Source organism: Aethalodelphis obliquidens, unplaced genomic scaffold, assembly GCF_003676395.1.
Source record: "Aethalodelphis obliquidens isolate GAN/ISIS:26980383/991018 unplaced genomic scaffold, ASM367639v1 scaffold6, whole genome shotgun sequence".
Lineage (NCBI taxonomy): Eukaryota > Metazoa > Chordata > Mammalia > Artiodactyla > Delphinidae > Aethalodelphis > Aethalodelphis obliquidens.
Window position 1 is genome coordinate 1,977,319 of NW_020837950.1, and position 21,774 is coordinate 1,999,092.

The window sequence follows — 21,774 nt, forward strand, 5'->3', positions numbered from 1 at the left end:
AGAGAGAAGTCTTCATTTAGACCAAAGGATGCTCCGACTCCCAGAAGAAAGCAAACAAGGGCCCGTACCTGCCCTCACTTTCAGGGTGAATTTCTTCGACAGCACGGACTTGCCCTTCTGCTTCGCCGAGCAGTGTAGACAGAGCCGATGATACTCGCGCTTCACGTTTCTGATCGTGATGCCGGCCTTGGGGTCAGCGACAAACGTCAAGTCCTTGGGAAGAGGTTTCCCCTCGCACCCCGTGAGGGAGTAATTGGTCACCTCTGGGTCTGTCAGAGGACAGCGGACCAGCGTGTCGTTGCCTTCCTTCCCGTACAAGGGAAGCTCAACCAGGAAAAGCTTCTCAGGATCTACAGCATATCAACAATCAGTAGTTTGAATGGCTGGTCACAGACACTGAAAACATTTTATAAAAATCTAAAATATTGCCGCTCATAACAACAATCCCTAGTGGCCCAAATGGCTGCTGACTTTATTCTTTGCAAACAAAAGTAGAATTTATCCGAGTCATACTAATAAGGAAGAGTTAACACTTAGTAAACACTTTCCATGTGTCAGGCACTAAGCCTGGACCATTACACACTTCTCACTCTCATTTCATCCTCAATACACCCCTATACGACAGGCGCTATCATTATCACCATTTTATCGATAAACTGAAGTCTCAAAAACAGTGACTCTCCTTAAGTGACACAGCCCAGAAATGGCAAGACAGAACTCAAAGCCAGGTCTGACCGATACCACAATTTGAACTCTTAAAGCTCTGGGAATATTTTATTGTAATAGTTACTTTTTTTCTACAGCAGGTAACACTCCAAAGAAACTGGGCCAAGAATAAGCCAGCCTGATGGTATCTAATAGGGTGGGAAAAAGTGGAATTATACCTTGTTCAGGACTTTCCCACCCACTGTCCAATCTGTAATTTGTTTTGATCTTATCTAATTGACACAACTTCTACTTTTGTGTGAGCCTTTATCACTTTTTTGATAAGTGTCCAAATATACTTCCATGTTGTACCAGTTTCCGAATTAATCATATGTTTTTGGTTTTTTTTTTTAATCTATTTAACAAGCAAGAAGACCTATTTAGTTCAGAAAGGTGAAATAATTTCCCTCTGGTGATACAATAACTTGCCTCATTTGTCCCCAAGTGTGCTTGACTTCAAAGTCAAATATGTACTCTATGCCTCCAAGACTAAGGGAGAAGCATGGGAAAGAGTCTATGAATTAAAAGAAGAATACAGGGCTTCCCTGGTGGCGCAGTGGTTGAGGGTCCGCCTGCCGATGCAGGGGACGCGGGTTCGTGCCCCGGTCCGGGAGGATCCCACGTGCCGTGGAGTGGCTGGGCCCGTGAGCCATGGCCGCTGAGCCTGCGCGTCCGGAGCCTGTGCTCCGCAGCGGGAGAGGCGGCAGCAGTGAGAGGCCCGCGTACCGCAAAAAAAGAAGAAGAACATAGAGGTTTAGAGGGAGGCAAAATGACCACGATCTAGGAGTCATGTGAGGGTATTCAATGAGACGAAAGGGAAAAAAATAAGAAATGTTTAAAAAGGGGACTAACTCATGTTATCAGTACTCAAGATGTGCTAAGAAGAAAGGAATATGGGAACCCCATGGGTCAGCCTGAAGCCTGGATGATAATCAGTAGTAACAGTGCAGAGTACATCAATGTGGAGAATGAGCTGGAGGGGTCCAGATGTTTTTCCTTATATAGTGAGAGAATTACCAGCATCTCCATTGTTTGTAACAACACGGGTTTCAGAAAGTTCCTAAGAACCACCCGGTGAACACCCTGAGCAGAGGGACTTTCCACACAATTCTTTCTTCATTAAGATAAATTTCAATCAGCTTATAAGTAACAATAGAGTACAATTAAGACTGAAAATGAACAAAACTGAATCATCATAAAATTGTCGTTCAGTGTTTTCATTCCTACAAAACCCTAACCCCTCTGCGGGGGCCTCTTTCCAGAGTTCCCAGTCTCCAGGATCATCCAGCTTCTGAATAGAATCTAGAAAACCATCAGGGGGCCACACAGTATAAATAACACGTGGGCCCCACTCTATTCATTTTCCTTGAAAGGTATGTATAAATAGAACTTCTAGAAATCAAATAACTTGATATGCAAACGGGGAGCTTATGAGTTTCAGAAATGCTACGGCAAATACTTGATCGTCCAAACCAGGATACTTGTGACTGAAAGGGGTACTCTTAATAATTATGCCAGGACACCAGGCATGGACTGGGAAAGCCTCCGGTCGACTGGGATCTCATATAAGCAAATACAAACCTCATTCTGTATACACAATATGCTGCCGCCTCTACTGTGTAAAGATAATACAGATACAGGGTTGGGCCCACAGATTACACTTAAAATATTTTTTAATTGTCCTTTCCATCCGTAAACCGGGTGTTCCACAAAAATCAATGACATAATTGAAATATACTTATCATAGAATTTTGACCAATTTTCAAAGAGTTTTCCAAAACAACTTATGCACCTCCCAGCCTTACTAAGTTATTCTGCAAACAAATTATCTCATAATGGCTGAAATATGGTTCGAGGCTATAGCTGGTTAATTTTCCATCTATTCTTTCTCAGTCACTTGAGTCATAGTTCCTACAGCAATGCCCCAATTTCCTTCACTGCTGTCTAAGACAAATTACTTAAGCATCCAAACATCTTAAATTGGTAATAATTAAGTATAGTCCTAAGTTATTGGGGATGACGTCCCCCATCAAGAAAATCTGTGAGCCCTGTGAGACTGATTTGGCTAATGCAGCAGTTTCCCTATTTAGTCAGCTGTCTACCCACCCTATTAATAAGCAGAATGATACTTCATTACCACCTGGAAATTACAGAGTACCTTCCTGAATGTCAAAGAACAGAACATGGTTGGCTCCACAATTATGGAACCAAACCCGGAGGCTAGCTGTGGCTTTTCAACGCGCGTCTTTCTTTGCAGCGACCCACCCAGGAAAGAGTAAAAGATAAACTAAGGAGAGGCAGCGTCAGTTTCACGGCAACCTTCTGTACAGAGAACATGAGAGTCAATTTTACTAACCCTTGACAGAACTAGAATTTGCACAATTTTGTCTCCCTGATAACAATTACATGAGAAAGACAGCGCAGGCAATCTTATCCAAGCATGGCCATGAGGAACTGTGACTCTAGGGGTGGCTCAGATCCACAATCTAGGATAAGTTTATTTGGTCCTCTTCCACAATACCATGCATGAGGTTACAAGGACAACCCCAGGCCAGGTACAAACCCAGGACTAGAACGGAAACTATTTATCCTCCTATAATGCGGGTATGTCTCTTAAGCTTTAAGTGCTTCAGTTTTTACATCAGCAAAAAGAGACTCCTCCCTTATCCCTGCCCCTAGCCCCCTAGGAAATTTCCTCCGGACAAGGATATTAAAAGCACAAACACAGATGAATCGCTGCATTCATCACATGAGATGAGGTTCAGAAATCCAACCATCACATTTTCCTTTTGTTTCTAAGAGGTCACAATTTTTTAAATGAATGAACTGACTTCTATTAAGAACCTAGGAAGGACAGGGGGTGCTTAGCCAACTGAGTTATTTTTCTGGAATTTACTCCCTAAAAGTGGGTCAATTCATTTGAAGCTTTGGTCTGTTTAGGCCTTTAGAGGCCTTTAGTTCCCTGAAATGTTTTTACTAAGTGGGAGTATCTGGAATCTCAAGGCATTAAAATGCCGCCTTCCCAAAGGGCCTAATTTATTCTCAGGGTTTACTCACATCACCAGGACAAATGGGCTAAACCACATTGTAATCTCATTAGGAAGAGTTACACAGCCTTGCAGACCTCCAGCTGGAGTTATACCCAAAGCCACTATGTATCAAAAGATGGGGGAAACTAACAATAAAAATTTTTGTCTTATGCTTCCTAGACCCAGCCAGTAATATTTTATCCATGACTCAGCCATCTGTATGTCATCCCTAATTAAGGACAGGATATAAAGTTTTCTAAGTATAGCATCAAAGAAAGCTGAGCATTTACCTCTAACAAACACATAAATGGAACCACTCAAGCCGCCTTCATTGGTGCACGTGTAATTGCCTGTATTTGTGGCCTCTGCTTTCTTGGTGATCCATTCTGGGTGTGTTTTCTCTCTCAATTGACCCAGAGTCTCAAAAGTCCACTTGACAAATCCTGGGTCGGTGCATAACAGCCTAATCTCATCGCCGACACTGACAATTAACTCTGATTTTGCTGGATGGATGGATGGTGGAGACAGTTCCCCTGGACTCACAGATGGTTGAGAAGAGCCTGCCAAGAAAAATGAAAATCGTGTTGAATGTGATCTTTTTCTTAGGCGAAATAAGGATTTCTTCCAATATTGATTTCCATCTTCTGTGTACTCGACAACAAAAATAGGACAAAGCTGCCCAGCTATTTATGGGCAGAGAGTTCTTTTTAAAGTTTCTCAAGTTCATCTAGAAAATTAAGTTATTTTCTGCAACCCTCAATTAATCCTGAGGGTCACCCTTGGTATGCAAGCCAAGATTTGCTGGATGCCATGGCCTTCGCTGGGTTAAACACAGAGCGGGGTCAAGTTTCCACTCTGAACATGGGCCATTGCAATGATACTGACATGCTGACACCCAGTCCAGAAACAACAAAAACAAAATCTTACACTATTAAAAAAGAAACTACTGGGCTGTCACTCTTTAACCAAAATGTACATGATCATGATTAACTTGGCTTTTTCTTAAAACTTTGTGAATTCAGTTATTTCTATGCAATTCTCCTTATATGGTGATGGTCATCAAAAAAGGACTATCTCGAAGTTTCAAATAATAAGTCATAAAATGAAAATCTTATTTTAATGATCAGATCGTGAGATTTCCTGGCCTATGTTGGTTTGCAGCCTGATCTACCTACTTAATGCCTAGAGAGGTTTCCTACATAGGAAACTAGTTTAAAGATATAAACTATAGACTCTGAATACGAAACTTGAACCTTAGAAAATTCACAGCAGCCAATTCATTCATTCATTTGTGCACGCCTGCATCTGTAGCATGAAGGCAAGTATCTGTTCATTATTTGTGATCTACAAAAGCATTGTTAGGTGCTGGGAGAAAATCCCCATAAACGGACACACAGTCCTTACACTCCAGAGCTTAAAGTACACAGTGTTCAATGTCAGAATAATGAAACAAAGATACAAGGTTTAGCTTTAGGCTAAAGAAAAAGAAGTGGGCTGGATTTTCACAATATCAGAAGAGGAGAAAGAAAAGACAGACAGGTACCAGAGATATATACCACGGAGACACTCATGCACAGTGAGATACCAGAGGTCAACTAGGTTCACGGAAACCAGTGAAAAGCTCTGGTCCTCAGGTAGGCAGGAGCCACAGAACCCAACAGCAAGGATTTGAGACGAAAAGAGGAAGATCTGAGACTGCCAGAGGAAGAGCACATTAGTGGCTAGAGTGCCACGAAAAATACAAAAGGTTGACTCACATATGACCTGCGTGAGATGGGCTGGGGCACCAGGATAACAGAGCCCCCTGGGGGGCTTTCAGCTACTTCTGCAGGATCATGGGGGGAATGGTTCATGTGCCTGGGATTTGTGCCCCCCGCACACATACAAGGTCAGCTGGAGAGGGTGTGGAGAAAAAGGAACCCTTTTGTACTGTTGGTGGGAATGTAAATGGATACAGCCACTATGCAGAACAGTGTGGAGGTTCCTTAAAAAACTACAAATAGAACTATCATACGACCCAGCAATCCCACTATTAGGAATATACACTGAGAAAACCATAATTCAAAGAGTCATGTACCACAAGGTTCATTGCAGCTCTATTTACAATAGCCAGGACACGGAAGCAACCTAAGTGTCCATCATCAGATGAATGGATAAAGAAGATGTGGTGCATATATACAATGGAATATTACTCAGCCATGAAAAGAAACGAAATTGAGTTATTTGTAGTGAGGTGGACGGACATAGAGTCTGTCATACAGAGTGAAGTAAGTCAGAAAGAGAAAAACAAATACCGTATGCTAACGCATATATATGGAATCTAAAAAAAAAAAAAGGTTCTGAAGAACCTAGGGGCAGGACAGGAATAAAGACGCAGACGTAGAGAATGGACTTGAGGACATGGGGAGGGGGAAGGGTAAGCTGGGATGAAGTGAGAGAGTGGCATGGACTTATACATACTACCCAATGTAAAACAGATAGCTAGTGGGAAGCAGCCACATAGCACAGGGAGATCAGCTCGGTGCTCTGTGACCACCTACAGGGGTGGGACTGGGAGGGTGGGAGGGAGACACAAGAGGGAGGAGATATGGGGATATATGTACACGTTTAGCTGATTCACTTGTTATACAGCAGAAACTAACACAACGTTGTAAAGCAATTATACTCCAATGAAGATGTTAAAAAAAAAAAAATGTTACTGAGCACCAACAGTATGAGAAGTGCTATGGACGAGACTCTATGGACGAGACTCTGTGCCCTCTAGACTGAGCATCTAAATGGAAGAGCCAGAATGTGGGAATGAAGTGGTTAGGATTATTTTTAAAGTCATACAGTGCATTAAATAATGAAAATGGGCACAGCGGTAAATAGAGATGCTATTATTTCAATTATTTATCCCCTTTAAAAAAGGAATACTTCCGGGAATTCTCTGGCAGTCCAGTGGTTAAGACTTGGTGCTTTCCCTGCTGTGGGCCTGGGTTCAATCGCTGGTCGGGGAACTAAGATCCCACAAGCCACGTGGCACGGACAAAAAAAAAAACAGAAAAGGAGTACTTCCTAGTCCATATGAGCGACGCTGACAGTAAACTGGATCCAAAAATTCTCAAGAATTTATATTGCAATATATTTCAATCAATTCAATCTTCTCATGAGTGGGTCTTAAGGGCATATGCAGATACTACAACCTGGTTGAATAAATACTGTTGACTTCCGGAGACCTGCCACCCCAACGTAGGCAAGGCTTAGCTGTGTGACCTAAGGCAGGCCACTAGAGCTTTCTGTGCCCAAGTTTCCACATCTGGAAAATGATGATAGAAATACCCTAATTTCATAGAGTCCTAATGCAAATCAAATGCGATAAATACACGCAAGGAGCTTAACACAGCACTGCGGTTTGTAATAAATGCTAGTTATTACAGTGAAGCAATAAAGCATCCTAGGTAAGAGCTTGACTCAATTTTTGAGGTTTCTAAATTGTTTTTGAATTTATTTTATTGAAGTATAGTTGATTTACAATGTTGTGTTAATTTCTGCTATAAGCAAAGTGATTCAGGTATCCACATATATATTCTTTCTCATATCCTTTTCCATTATGGTTTATCACAGGGTGTTGAAATTATAGTTTCCTGTGCTATATGGTAAGACCTTGTTGTTTATCCATCCTATATATGATAGGTTGCATCTGCTAATCCCAAACTCCCACTCCATCCCTTCCCCTTGGCAATCACAAGTCTGTTCTCTATGTCTGTGAGTCTGTTTCTGTTTCGTAGATGAGTTCATTTGTGTCATTCTTTAGATTCCACATATAAGTGATATCATATGGTACTTATCTTTCTCGTTCTGACTTACTTCAGTTAGTATGATAATCTCTAGAGATAAGACTGTACAGATTTGCATCCTGGCTCTCTCTACCACTTACTAAGTGGGTGATCCTTAGGCAAGTTACCAATCATCTCTGCTTCGGTTTCCTCATCTTGAAAGTAGGGATAGTAACAGCACCTGTTCATAAAACTGTTATGTAAAGCACTCAGAATTGTGCCCAGGCACATAGAAAACACATAATAAATACGAGACAATTATTCTAAAAACAGAATCTCTTAATTTCCCTCCAATCAGTCCTGACTTACTTCCTACGGATGTGAATGGGTCCATCATTTCCCAAACAGATTTCTGCCTACTTCGTCCTCCTTGGCAGTAAAATCATAGCAATCTTTCCCCAGAGCCTCTGCCCCACATCCTTGTATGCCTTTCCACTCCTGCTGTCCCACCCCAGACTAGCCACTTACAATGTCATGGAGAGAACACCCTCTCCTGAAAGATCTCCATGCCTCCAGCCTCCACTCACCCCACCCCCAAATCATCCAACCTCATAACCCTGAGACCCATCAGCCTAAAACACCACTTTTTCAACAACCCCACTCCCAGCCTCAAAACCCCTAACAGAGGCAGCAGCAGCTAACACTGACATCATGTGCGGCTTACAAAGCATTTTCACGGGATTAATTTCTAGCTGTTTCCTCTGGACCCAACCTGCCTCTCCAGTCAGACAGACCCTTAGGCTAAGGATGCTGCAAACACTCTTCAGTCCTTGCTATGCCCATCTCTCTGCCCACGTCCCCAGGACACAGCTACTCCACCAATTCACCTCTTTGTCATATGGAAAGCCCAGTCTTCATGGCTGTTGTTCCCTAACCACTCCAGGTCGTGATCACCTGTCCCCACTAAATCCCTCTAACGTGTTCAGCCCCATCACCCATTTGGCTTCTACTGCTGTACCACAGTGGTCTACATCTATATCTTACCTTCTCTACCTACTGCAAGGTCTTAGGGCCCTCAGGGTAAGGATCCTAAATTGTACTTTTTCCCCTAGCATAGTCATAAAAAAGATTCCCTTCAATCCCTGAACATATAAAAGATTGGAGGAAGGACAGGTTCCAAAACACCCAGCTCCTGTAACAGATGTTAACAGTCTTCCGACCTATCCCCAAAAGAGCCCAACTGTCTATTCTGCTGCTCCACTAAGAAAAGGGAGTGGCTTAATTCATCCATTAAAACTACTATGGAGGGGCTTCCCTGGTGGCGCAGTGGTCGAGAGTCCGCCTGCCGATGCAGGGGACGCGGGTTCGTGCCCCGGTCCGGGAGGATCCCACGTGCCGCGGAGCGGCTGGGCCTGTGAGCCATGGCCACTGAACCTGCGCGTCCGGAGCCTGTGCTCCGCAACGGGAGAGGCCACGGCAGTGAGAGGCCCACGTACCGCAGAAAAACAAAACAAAACAATGACAACAAAAAAACTACTATGGATACCTCCAAATTTGATATCATTAGTTTGCACTTTACTTCTAGAGTTAGTTTTAAAAAATAAATTTTTTAAATAATCCCCACCAGAAACATTCAGGGTTTTATTTTCAAAATAAATGATAAGTTCAACCCTCAAACTCATACTATAAAATGAAAATAGAGCTTATATCAGAATGGGACTGTGGATATTATTCTCTTGTCTCCAAATAATGCTCTCACAAGAAAAAAAAAAACCTAGAGATTCCTGTTAAAAGATATATATGTGTGTATATGTATATAAACAAACACACAGACATATATACACACATACTTTTATTATATTTAAAAATCAGGGCTTCCCTGGTGGCGCAGTGGTTGGGAGTCCGCCTGCCGATGCAGGGGACACGGGTTTGTGCCCCGGTCTGGGAAGATCCCACATGCCACGGAGCGGCTGGGCCCGTGAACCATGTTCGCTGAGCCTGCGCATCTGGAGCCTGTGCCCCGCGACGGGAGAGGCCACAGCAGTGAGAGGCCCGCGTACCACAGGGAAAAAAAAAAAAAAATCAATACCAATAATTTATTCCAACTGGCCTCTGAAATTGCTCTGGAATCACACATTTTGAAATATATCTGGTACATAGCAAGTTCTCAACAAACGTTTGTTGAATTGGGTTTTATCTGTATCAGGACCCTTTGCATTTGAACATATACTTCCCTAATTATGTTTGGCTAATAAAAATATCAAGAGTTGCTTTCTGTTTCCTGAACACATGTTAATTAATGAGCCCCCCCAAAAATGACAGATGGCAAAACCCACCATTCTGGGGACCAAGTACTATAATGAATGATGGCTCTGGGCTAGGAACTCCAGGACCTATTCAGCAAATACTTATCCCAGGTACCTTGCTAAGTGCTGGACCTAGGAAACAGTCCTTGTTCTCAAGAAGCACAAATGAGGGAGGAAAAGGGCACTTAGGAACAGTCAACAATGCAAGATTTTAACAATAGTTCACGATAAATACCAACATACCCTCTGTGACCTCCTTCTAGTATAAAATTCAACCATACCCCAAAGAATTGAAATCAGGATGCAAATAGATACTTGCACACCAACGTTCATAGCTGCATTATTCACAAGAGCCAGAAGGTGGAAAAACCCAGTTGTCCATCAACAGATGAGCGGGTAAACAAAATGTGGTATATACATAAAACAAAATATTATTCAGCCATAAAAAGGAACGAAATTCTGACATATGCTACAACATGGATGAACTCTGAAAACATTATGCTAAGTGAAATAAGCCAGACACAAAAGGATAAATATTGTATGATTCCACTTATATGAGGTATCAAGAATAGGCAAATTCATAGAGACAGAAAGTAGGATAGAGGCTACCAAGGGCTAAGGAGGAATGGAGGGTTATTGTTTAATGGGTTTCTGTTTGGGATGATTAAAAAAAAAAAGTCCTGGAAATGGATATGGTGATGGTTGTGAATGTACTTTAATGGCACTGAATTAGACCCTTTTAAATGGTACGCTTTATATTATGTATGTTTTACCACAATTTTTTTAAAAACTAAAGTTTTTAAAAAATCAGTAATTCTTCAAGGCCCGGGGGAAGCCTCAAATTTTCTCAGCTACCTGGGCTCTTTCTTATCTGACCACTCTGACCTCTAGTAGTAGCCTCTGTGGGCCCCCCAAGTTTATCTTAAATCACAGCGTTAAAAAATTAATCACTGTTATTATTTTTATTTGTTCCACACAGCTGTGTTGGAGGGCTTGAACACCAGCTCTCTTTCTTCCCAGTTCTCTACTACCTTATACAGAGTAGCCATTCACAGCAGAAGCCTCTTTTATTAGTGCTCTGGGCTGAATAAGCTAGAAATTTTAAACCACACTGACTACTGCCCAAGAGACTTGAACGCTCAGGGCTACTAGTTCTTCTCCTGTACATCTGTGCTTTTCTCCTCACACCATCTGAGTCCTTTGGTTTTATTCTCAAACCTGTTTATGGAAGTTGGACTTGATTTTATATTATATATAAGTACATGTTATGAAATCGATGAAATGAGTGTGTGTGAGTGTGTGTGTATGTGTGTGTGTGTTTGGGGAAGGCTGTTGATTCTCTGATAACTAAGCAACACTCTATAAGGTGGCTCAACTGAAAAAACCCTACAGGTACTTCAAGTTAAACGTGGGTGAAACATGAGAAGATTGGGGGAGGGTCTCCACTTCACAAACACGGGGCGGGGCGGGGGGGGGGGGGGGTGGTGGATTCTGCATTCTGACTCTCTCACAGGCACTACGTTTAAAGAAACTGAAATTAGAAACTGCAGGCCTTATATTGTGGGTGTGGTGTACGGGGAAGACAGCAGCTCAGACTGCCTGAGAACTCCCATGTCAACCCAAACTCAAAGTCAACCAAAACTCAAAGAAAAAGTTCTGTTTCTCCATCAAAAAGAACAAAGCCATGATCTTTCTTTTCTTAAGTGAAATAAACCATTCAAGGTAGACCTGTATTTTTTGTGATCTGTGGCTTAAAAGACTCGAGTCCAGAGTGGGCTTCCACAGTACAAGCTTCTTAATGACCTGTGTAAGTCGGGGCGACTGGCTTGAGCACAGGGTGCTCCCCAATCACCTTCAGTAGTGGTTGGACCATGTCAACTGTTAATCATTCTGGAGTCTCAACTCCCCTCCTAAGGTCTTTATACCCTTCACAAATGTCTAAAGCTGCAAAGACTGAATTTATAGCTGGGATTAAAAGTAAGGAAGTCATTTCAAAACCTTCTCCTCTTTGGACACAAATGTAAGGAGCCAGGCAAAATAATGGCAGGGAAGAAACCCTACATAGACAGGCCTATTCTAGTTTGGGGGAAGTAGAGCTGTGAATAAGGCAAAGCTCAAAGCTCCATTGTAGTTCAGCTCCTCTCTGGTTCACATACTGTTCAACCACAGTTCATAATAAAAGGGCTAATGATTTGTATATCCTACTGTTTCTGACACACTTTTGTATTCCCATAGGAGTAAACTGGATAAAAATCAAGATGGAAGGATCGTAGTAATTGCCCACAACACCCATGGGGCTTTAAAAACAAGTAGATGATACCGGAAATAGAATAAAGCTGGGGTGGGAGGTATGAGCTCCGTGAAAACCACACAAGTCCTTAAAAATGCTCTTGCCCAGCGACAGGGAGAGTGTGAATCCACTCTGGATCCCCACGCAAATTGGAGGAAGCCACGCCATGGAGGATCCAGCATGGCCCCCATTCCACTGTGGGGAGGCCACGCCACCAGAACCATTAAGAAACCTTTCATGTCAACGTGCACCTATTGCATAATTATTACCATGGTGGTGAACGAGATGCTGATGGGGAACTCAGCCTTGTGTAGGAGACGAATCTAATACAAATGAAACAAAAATACTGAGAGGTCACAAACAGGTCCCAAGACTCAAAGGAAGCAGCTATCATTCTGCCCAAAAGGACCATGAAAAGCTCCAGGGGGAGGGGCCATGGGAGCTGAGCCAGGAAGTCTTTGTCTGTGTGTTTGCATGTGCCCGTGTTTGTATGTGTATTCGAGGAAAAGCTCATCCTATGAGGACCCCATCCCACCCACCCCCACCCCCCAAACTGCGAGCTCTCAGAATCCAAAGCAAGGTCTGTAGCCATCACTAGCCTCAAAGCCTCAGAGGGCATCAGGAATACAGCATGTGCTCACGAAGTGCACAGCAAAGGAATGACTACATATAGGAAATGCAGAGGTGCAGGATTTAAGAAGATAATCTGAGACATCATCTTACAGAGCAGTGCTTTCCTCATCTAGGGTGTTTGCTAACAGTCTTCTTTTTTTTTTTTTTTGCGGTACGCGGGCCTCTCACTGTTGTGGCCTCTGCCGTTATGGAGCCCAGGCTCCGGACGCGCAGGCTCAGCGGCCATGGCTCACGGGCCCAGCCGCTCCACGGCATGTGGGATCTTCCCGGACCGGGGCACGAACCTGTGTCCTCTGCATCGGCAGGCGGACTCTCAACCACTGCGTCACCAGGGAAGCCCACTAACAGTCTTCTTGAAGGTCAATTTCACTCAGTGACAAATAACAGTAAACATCCTTTTATATTATAATATGTAGCATAAAATAGAAAGAAAAAATCAAACACATTTTTTTCAGGGGGAAAACATGAGTTTTCAAAGAAATTGAACTGCTTCACGACTTCATACTCACAAACACACCGCCCAAATCCCGACCATCTCCAACCTTTAAATGCACCTCCACGGACAAGTTTGAGAACAGTCCTAAATGGATCACTTGAATTCCAATTCACAATTGAACACTGTCCAAAGGATTTTCTGGGTAACAGAAAAGTTCAGATATATCTTTAATCTTATAACATAGAGATTTAAAGTACTCAACTGAGAAGAACTCACAGCTAAAATCTACTCAGGTTTAGACATGAGATGAACAGTAGGTAATTGACACAGTCTCCTCACCATCCTTTAAGTCTCTCACTGTAATACCCCTAAGTTCGGGGCCTGAAAAAACCAATTCCTTGGTACAATGCAAATTTGTATTTATCTTTTAAAAATAAAATTTCTCTCTGCATGCCAGGCCTTAGTACTACATTAGGTCCAGGATATTTAGTGATTATACAAAATCTGTTTCCATATTCGAGACAGCTTAGGGTTTCAAGCAATGGCAATAGACCATTATAAAATGATCAGCCATTTGAAAGTCAGTTTAAAATCACAAAATATCAATAACAAAGACATCCCGCAGCACAGTCTTTTTTTAAAAAAGCAGCTCCTTGAGCATATTTCAATGTTGGTGTAAAGATTATGAACTAATTGACAGAAGGGAACCGAAGGACAGAGAAAGAAAAACTGGAGCATTAGTCATTAGTGGCAAAGAGAGAGGGCTCAATAACAAAGCCAGCACTTCAGAAACGTGTCTTCATGGATGCAATGGTAATTGAGCTCCTACCGTTTGGCCTGTGTGGGGCCTGGGTCCTGGGAGGACCAGGAATACAGAGCAGGGCATGACAGCCCAGTGGGGAAGCTGAACTCACACACACAGTGACCATACAATGAAGCAAGTGCAGACATAAAGGGCAACGGGGGGCTTCCCTGGTGGCGCAGTGGTTGAGAGTCCGCCTGCTGACACAGGGGACGCGGGTTCGTGCCCCGGTCCGGGAAGATCCCACGTGCCGCGGAGCGGCTGGGCCCGTGAGCCATGGCCGCTGAGCCTGCGCGTCCGGAGCCTGTGCTCCGCAACGGGAGAGGCCACAGTGGTGAGAGGCCCGCGTACCACAAAGAAAGAAAGAAACACACAAACAAACAAAAAAAGGGCAACGAAGCGTGTGGGCAAGAAGAGGGGTCAAGGAACTTCCCTGGTGGTACAGTGGTTAAGAATCCCCCCGCCAATGCAGGGGACATGGGTTGGAGCCCTGATCCGAGAAGATCCCACATGCCACGGAGCAACTAAGCCCGTGCGCCAGAAGTACTGAGCTTGCGCTCTAGAGCCCACGAGCCACAACTACTTAGCCCTTGTGCCACAACTACTGAAGTCCACTTGCCTAGAGCCCGTGCTCTGCAACAAGAGAAACCACCGCAATGAGCAGCCTGCGCACCGCAACAAAGAGTAGTCCCCGCTCGCCTCAATTAGAGAAAGCCTATGCGCAGCAACGAAGACCCAATGCAGCCAAAAATAAATAAATTTTTAAAAAAAGAGGGGTCAGAAAGGATTCCTAGAGCTCAGATTAAAAAATGTGTGCGACCTGGCCAGACTGCAGGCGCAGATGGTCTATCGAGTGGGGGAACCACAGGAGCAAATGTCACAGAACCAGCAAGACGCATGCTTAGAAGTCAGGTGTCACTCAAAATCCCTGCAGCATCAAGGTGTGAGGCCAGAGACCCAGTAGGGTCTTTGTCATGGTAAGGAGGTGAGCCTGCCCAGATGGGGAGCTACTGGTGTGTGTCTTGGGGGGCACCCCTCTGGGAGCAGTGAAGGATAGTACTGACAGAACAGGACTAGAGACACGGACAGCTAGGAGACTAGGTCCAGACAGGAGCTGATGAGAACATAAGCCAGAGGTGTGGGACGGACAGGAGAGGTGGGTGTTTACTGGGTGAGTACGGGGCCTCGGCATGGGCGGATCTAGGCAGTAACGAAGCAAGAGGAAGGAAAGAAGACACCCCTGTTTTTGGCTTACACCTATGATAAGATGGGCTGCCCACAGACTGGAGGGGGAAAAAACTGATTTAGACGCATTTGGATCAGCAGGTGGCAGCTGGAAGGTTCTGCAAATTGATGGGTGTGGGAGCAGCAGGGGAGGTCAGGGCCACAGACACATTCACCAGCACACAGGGGGTGGTATCCCGGGGTGCCCACAAAATCATCCAGGGAGGGAGTGGAGAGTGCAAAGAACAGAGGGGCCGAGAGGGAAATGACAAGGCCCAAGGCGGCTACAGTAGGGTAGAGACGGTGATGACTCGACTGGTAAGAGAGAACCAGGAAATTCCAGGCTAGAGGGTGCGGAGGGACTTCTAGAAGGATGCTAGAATCTTGGAGGACATGGCAGCAGGTGGCGGAACAGAAATGGACAGAGAACCAGCCCTAAAGCCTTCAGCACAAAGGATTGGTCACTGGCAGTAGGGAGGAGGGATGGAGAGTCATGGAAGTTATATCACTCATTTGCAACCCTGGCTGCACACCAGAACCCAATCCTGCCAGAATCTCTGACAGTACTGCAGGCCTGGGGTGTGGGACAAGAGGAGCCTTGACTGCACGTCAAGGAGAGGAGAGGGAGGAAGGGAGGGAGGAGGAGGAAGGAGGACTCCTTAAGTCAGTGAGCAGAAAGGCAATGGCTGATGGGGAAATGGAAGACATGCAAGCTGCCAGAGGTCTCGCATGAAAAGCTGGGCGGGGATGAGTATCCAAGGGCGCAGGCAGCCAGGGAGAACAGCAAAGGAAGGAAGGAAGGAAGGAATGGGATTTAGGGACACAGAGGACTGACTAGCAGAGAAGACCACAACACAGACTGGCTGGAGAGGCCTAGGCGGCTACTGCCTGGCCTCAAGGGCTGATGAATGTGGCCATGAGGTGACTGAGGCGGGGTAAATACACTATTTTTAAGCCCCTCTTTCTTTTTTTTTTTTTTTTTGCGGTACGTGGGCCTCTCACTGCTGTGGCCTCTCCCGTTGCGGAGCATAGGCTCTCAGCGGCCATGGCTCACGGGCCCGGCTGCTCCGCGGCAATGTGGGATCTTCCCGGACCGGGGCATGAACCCGTGTCCCCTGCATCGGCAGGCGGACTCTCAACCACTGCACCACCAGGGAAGCCCGCCCCTCTTTCTTTGAACACGCTCTTTTCAGAAAAACATCTGTGGCACAAAGGAGCCGTGCTACCACACGTGGGTCCCACATTCTCGTGGACGTCCGAGCAAGTGTGAGTCACCAGGCTCCCTGGTGCTAAAAAGGGATGCCCCAGTGCAAACAGGGGTGCCCTTCTCTGGAGAGGCAGGGTTGGGCCACATCACCCCAACTCCCACCCCACACTGGCTCACCTTTCTGCAGGCTTTCAGCTGGGGTGGGTTCACCTGTGGTTTGGGCCCTTCCGGCCTCTGCTCCTGAGAGCGGTTTCCTCCTGGGGGCCGAGTCAGCTCCTCTATTTTCTGCCTTAACCACATGGACAAACCCAGCACTAATAAATCACCTGTGTTGATCACACCTTTCCTGTAACATGTGTATTTTCTGCTTTTCTGGCTGTTACTGTGATCCCTGGGCCAATCACGCAGGCCTCGTTCTCTGCTATTAAAGCACATCCCCACGCAGATCCCTCAACGATGCCCAACCGGGAGCTTCCTTGTACTTGAACCCTCAACTCCTTCTTTTCCATCAATTCTCCATTCACAAGCATGCCATCTGGGGGCAAGAGAAGCTGCCCTCAGGCTGCTTTTCCTGTTTGAAAAGCACACCCAAGATCAAGGAGATGTTAGATGTCCTGCATTCTTCTGAGGAAACTTACTAAGAGGACTCAGCAGCAAGGATTCAGGCTTCCAATAAATGCCTTCTAAAGGTATGACATCTGTCAAAGCTTTTCTCAGGTCGGAGGCACGAGCAAAATTACTGTTTGGTGTCTGCTAAGATATTTAATATTTGTACGTTTTACATAAAATGTGTAACTCTGTACTTTTGCTCTGAAGCAGTTAGTGAAGGGAAAATGTAATGGTGGGGACATAGAGAAATTCTGGATTCTAAATTGGGGGCAAGTCCCTTAGGTTCGAGGCGTCTGCTTCCTCTGCTGAAAAACTAAAAAGAGGCCATCAAAAGCCCTAAGATTCTAGGATCTGTAATCAAATAGTTAGGCCATAATAGGGTCAAAATAAAGAAACCCTTTATTTTAAAAAAAAACAAAACTGGCTGGACATAAAAAGTACTCAACTATTTATGGCAATAATGAATAGCAGTGATTCTCTTATGATATAAATAATATAACTAATCACCTGCTTTGTTTTTAAACCACTGTTTGAACAGAATTAAATAAGGGCCTAAACATGGAACTTGATTCCTGGCTCTTATATCTTATGAAGTGAACAGTAAGTGTGGAGATGCATGTATCACCCGTTCGACAATGAAAGGAGGATCCTTCTCAGCTTACGATATTGCAAAACTTCTTCTAGACATGCATACATCCCAAGCAGCAAAGGCTTACATAGGGCTACTTAATATATTTCCTACTCAGTCACCCTAAGAAAAATACAACCCGATGTTTGAGGGAGCAGGACGTCCCTTTTTTTTCGTGGTACGCGGGCCTCTCACTGTTGTGGCCTCTCCCGTCGCGGAGCACAGGCTCTGGACGCGCAGGCTCAGCGGCCATGGCTCACGGGCCCAGCCACTCCGCGGCATGTGCGATCTTCCCGGACCGGGGCACGAACCCGCGTCCCCTGCATCGGCAGGCGGACTCTCAACCACGGCGCCACCAGGGAAGACCCAGGACTTCCCCTTTTGATCTCAAAGATACGCATGGCCATTATGAAGTGGGTCTTTGGGGAGTCAGATGAGGTCTGGATTTGACAAACATAATGTAAGAGGATCCATCCCTGTAGCAGAAAAGAGGAATGTCCTAATTTCCAGTGGGCTTTTCCTGATAGCCCAGTGCAGCTTCTGTTGTAAATACGGAGATTTCCACGTTTGGAATTCTGTAAAGCACTTAATGAAATAAACAGCAGATAAGAAGCAGAAGGACTGAAATCCAATAAACAACAGAACAAGACCCTTACCATCTGTGAAGCTGGGGTGGGGAAGCTCCTGACTGCTTTCAACATTAACTTCCTTGACTTGAAGAACAATAAACAGCCAAGTGAAAAGGAACACGGCAAGAAGAGCGTGGAAGGTCGGCCTCGCTAGTCAAAGGCCAGCTTCACCCCAGACCTACCAAGTACCAAGGAAAACAGACGCGTGCGCGTCTCACCTCCAAGCAGACCTCCTGGCTGCACGCTCTACAGAGGGCAACAACTAGACCCTTGAAAGGACCTGCAGAAGGACCTGTCAGGCGTAAACTGCCTTCATGTTAGCGCTGTCCTGGACATGTGTGGTGGAGTGTGGGCCTGTAATCACTATGCCATTTCCTCCAACCAAGAAATTGACAATTCCTCAACATGCCAATTCCCAGGCTCAGGAGGGGAAATGAGTTTGTGTCAGCAGCAAATGAAAACTTTAAGAAATAAAAATATGCGACACCCATAAGCTCTGGTTCTAATTCTATAGCATTTCATTCTAATGACATCAAATGTAACACCAATAAGCAAGAGATTGTCTGGTCAATATTTTTACACTCGCGAACATAAATATATGCCAACTGGGGCATTTAAAAAACATTTTTTGGTGGTAAAATATACATAACATAATATCATGTTAAACGTTTTTAATTATACAAATTTTGAGTGGCAATAAATACATTCACAATGTAGTGCAACCATCACTACTATCTATCCCCAGAGCTTTTTCATCATCCCAAAGTGAAACTCTGTACCTATTCAAGAATAACTCCCCATTCCACCATCACCTCCTCACCTCAGCCCCTGGTGACCACAATTCTACTTTCTGTCTCAATAATCCGACCGCTCTAGGGACCACGTGTAAGTGGGACCATACAATACTTACCCTTTTGTGTCTCGCTTATTAAACTCAGCCTAACGTCTCCAAAGTTCATCTGTGTTGTTAGCATGGGTCAGAATTTCCTTTTTTAAGGCGGAACAGTATTCCACGGTATGTAAATATCATATTTTAGTTTATCCATTTATCCTGATATTTGAGGTGTTTTCCTGAGGCGGTTTTTAAACTCTGTCTTCAAATGTGACCTACATTTTTGAAAGGCCTCTCTGCTTTTCTAGTTCTGAAAGATGCCTGGAATAATACTTGGCTTAAATAGATATTTAAGCTAATTTTCACCATAATGGGTAAATCAATACATTTTACTAGTGATTATATACTAAATTCTGCTTTTAATACAACTGTCAGTTAAGGGAAATTGTACTTTCCCCTCCATCCCATACATGGAGCAGAGAGAATGTTTTTTCCTTCTGTTCCACTTTCAAAATGTTGTTTTATAGCCACTGGGCTGGTTTAAAACAAAGGAAGTAAAAACAAAAGTATTAATTAAAAACAAACAAACAAACAAAAAAAGCAATTTTATCTGAAGCAGCTGACAGACAAAAGGTTACCAGAATTGGTAACTGTCTTGAAAAGAGAGGTGAATTAGCAGGGGCCAAACAGTTTAGCTGCAGCCCTGGATAACAAGCTGCGGCAAGTCCCTGGTCTCCCACTTTTTCACGAAACAGGGAGCCCCCTGTTGTTTGCCTGTGTTACCCTGCCATAGAAGAGGTTCCGTTTGTTAGGTGCTGGAGAGAGCCAATTTCCAGAAAGGGAGTTGGATGGGTTTTAGCCTCTGAATTAAATTTAAAGGACTGGGACTAGGGCTGAGGGCAAAAGTGAGCTGAGTGTCCCTCTTTGGAGCCAGGCCTCAGCCTAGCGGCCAGGGGGAAGACCACACAGGTGGGGGGCAGAAGAAGGAATTCAGCCTGGGGGGCCTCAGTGTTCTCATCAAACCTAAGGCTGAGGCCCAGATGGGTTTTCAGAGGAGCATGTTAGCAACTTACTCTTAATCGGGTCAGAAACGCCAATATGTATATACATGGACAAGGTAAATGTGGGGAAATGTTAATTGCAGTCTAAGTGAAGGGTATCCTGAAGTTCTTTGTAGTCATCTTGCAACTTCTGTAACTTTATTCAGCAATATTTTAAAGTCTAGAAGCAAGCTCAGAGACTGGAGATCGACGGTGCTTTTCTGAGCTTGGATGAGCACGGGAGGCAACAGGAATATAATGGAAAAGGTGTACGTTTTGCAGATTCCAAGCTGAGTGTTGTGAAACTTTGGGGAAGTTACCTGACCTCTCCAAGCCTCAGAGTTTTGTTTTTGTTTTTTTGTTTTTTGGGGTTTTTTTGCGGTACGCGGGCCTCTCACTGTTGGGGCCCCTCCCGTTGTGGAGCACAGGCTCCGGACGCGCAGGCTCAGCGGCCATGGCTCACGGGCCCAGCCGCTCCGCGGCATGTGGGATCTTCCCGGACCGGGGCACGAGCCCGCGTCCCCTGCATCGGCAGGCAGACTCTCAACCACTGCACCACCAGGGAAGCCCAAGCCTCAGAGTTTTGACATCTATAAATTGGGGGTGAGATACATCAGGATTCATACATTATCTCCAAATCCTATACCTACCTTATGTCCAATAAATGGTTGCAAGTGAGAAATAGTGTTTATGATGTTCGTTCCAAAACTTACTGTGTTTATTATGTTTCACTAAATCTAACAGAGTTTACACTGGGTATAAGAGAGTATGCTGAGGGGCTTCCCTGGTGGCACAGTGGTTAAGAATCCGCCTGCCGATGCAGGGGACATGGGTTCCAGCCCCGCTCCGGGAAGATCCCACATGCCACGGAGCAACTAAGCCCATGCACCACAACTACTGAGCCTGTGCTCTGGAGCCCACGAGCCACACTACTGAGCCCATGAGCCACAACCACTGAAGCCCGCGCGCCTAGAGCCCGTGCTCCGCAACAAGAGAAGCCACCGCAATGAGAAACCAGCGCACCGCAACGAAGAGCAGCCTCCGCTCGCCACAACTAGAGAAAGCCAGCGTGCGGCAATGAAGACCCAACGCGGCCAAACACATTAAAAAAAAAAAAAATGGAAAAGAGTATGCTGAGCCCCAAATGTAAAACAAAAACAATTAATTGGCAAATAGCAGATTATCAGTTCCTCTATCAAAAGCAAGGTTCCCGCAAGCCACTCTAGATCTTAAATCTCCATCTTTAAAAAGAATTTGAGCCCTTGCTCTCAGTACGTGTATTTTTATAAATTACACCCATGTGTGCCATTGCCAGTCCTTCCATGAATTATCAGTGTAAGGCTTACGTAGTTTCTGACTGGAGGTAAAATGCCCCCCACCTTGAAGCTGTCGCCTCTGGGAGTAACTCCCATGCTGTCACCTTCTAGAACAGGAATGAAAACCCCTGGCTTTACCCAGGTCAGGACAAATTGACCAAAATGAGGCAAAGGAGCGCATCTCTGTTCTTCCACCAACTAGATCTGAAAGTGGGTGGGGAGAAAGAAGCTGCCCCAAGATCATCTTCTAGGAGCAGAGCGGGCAGCTCTTGCAGGAAGCCCTGAGGGGACTGGGGACAACAGTCATTTCCCTGGAAACTTCGCAGGTGC

At 44.9% G+C, this 21,774-nt stretch overlaps 1 protein-coding gene across 4 annotated transcripts in view; it reads right to left on the reverse strand.

Annotated features, from left to right (window-relative positions):
- KIT (KIT proto-oncogene, receptor tyrosine kinase) overlaps positions 1-21,774 on the reverse strand; it is an 85,817-nt gene that overhangs the window by 44,340 nt on the left and 19,703 nt on the right. For all 4 annotated transcript variants that reach the window (XM_027102927.1, XM_027102930.1, XM_027102929.1 and 1 more), the window contains exons 2-3: positions 4,025-4,294; positions 69-350 (exon numbers count right to left, since the gene is read on the reverse strand). In XM_027102927.1, coding sequence (XP_026958728.1) covers positions 69-350; positions 4,025-4,294 — 552 coding nt within the window. The remainder of the gene's footprint in view (positions 1-68; positions 351-4,024; positions 4,295-21,774) is intronic.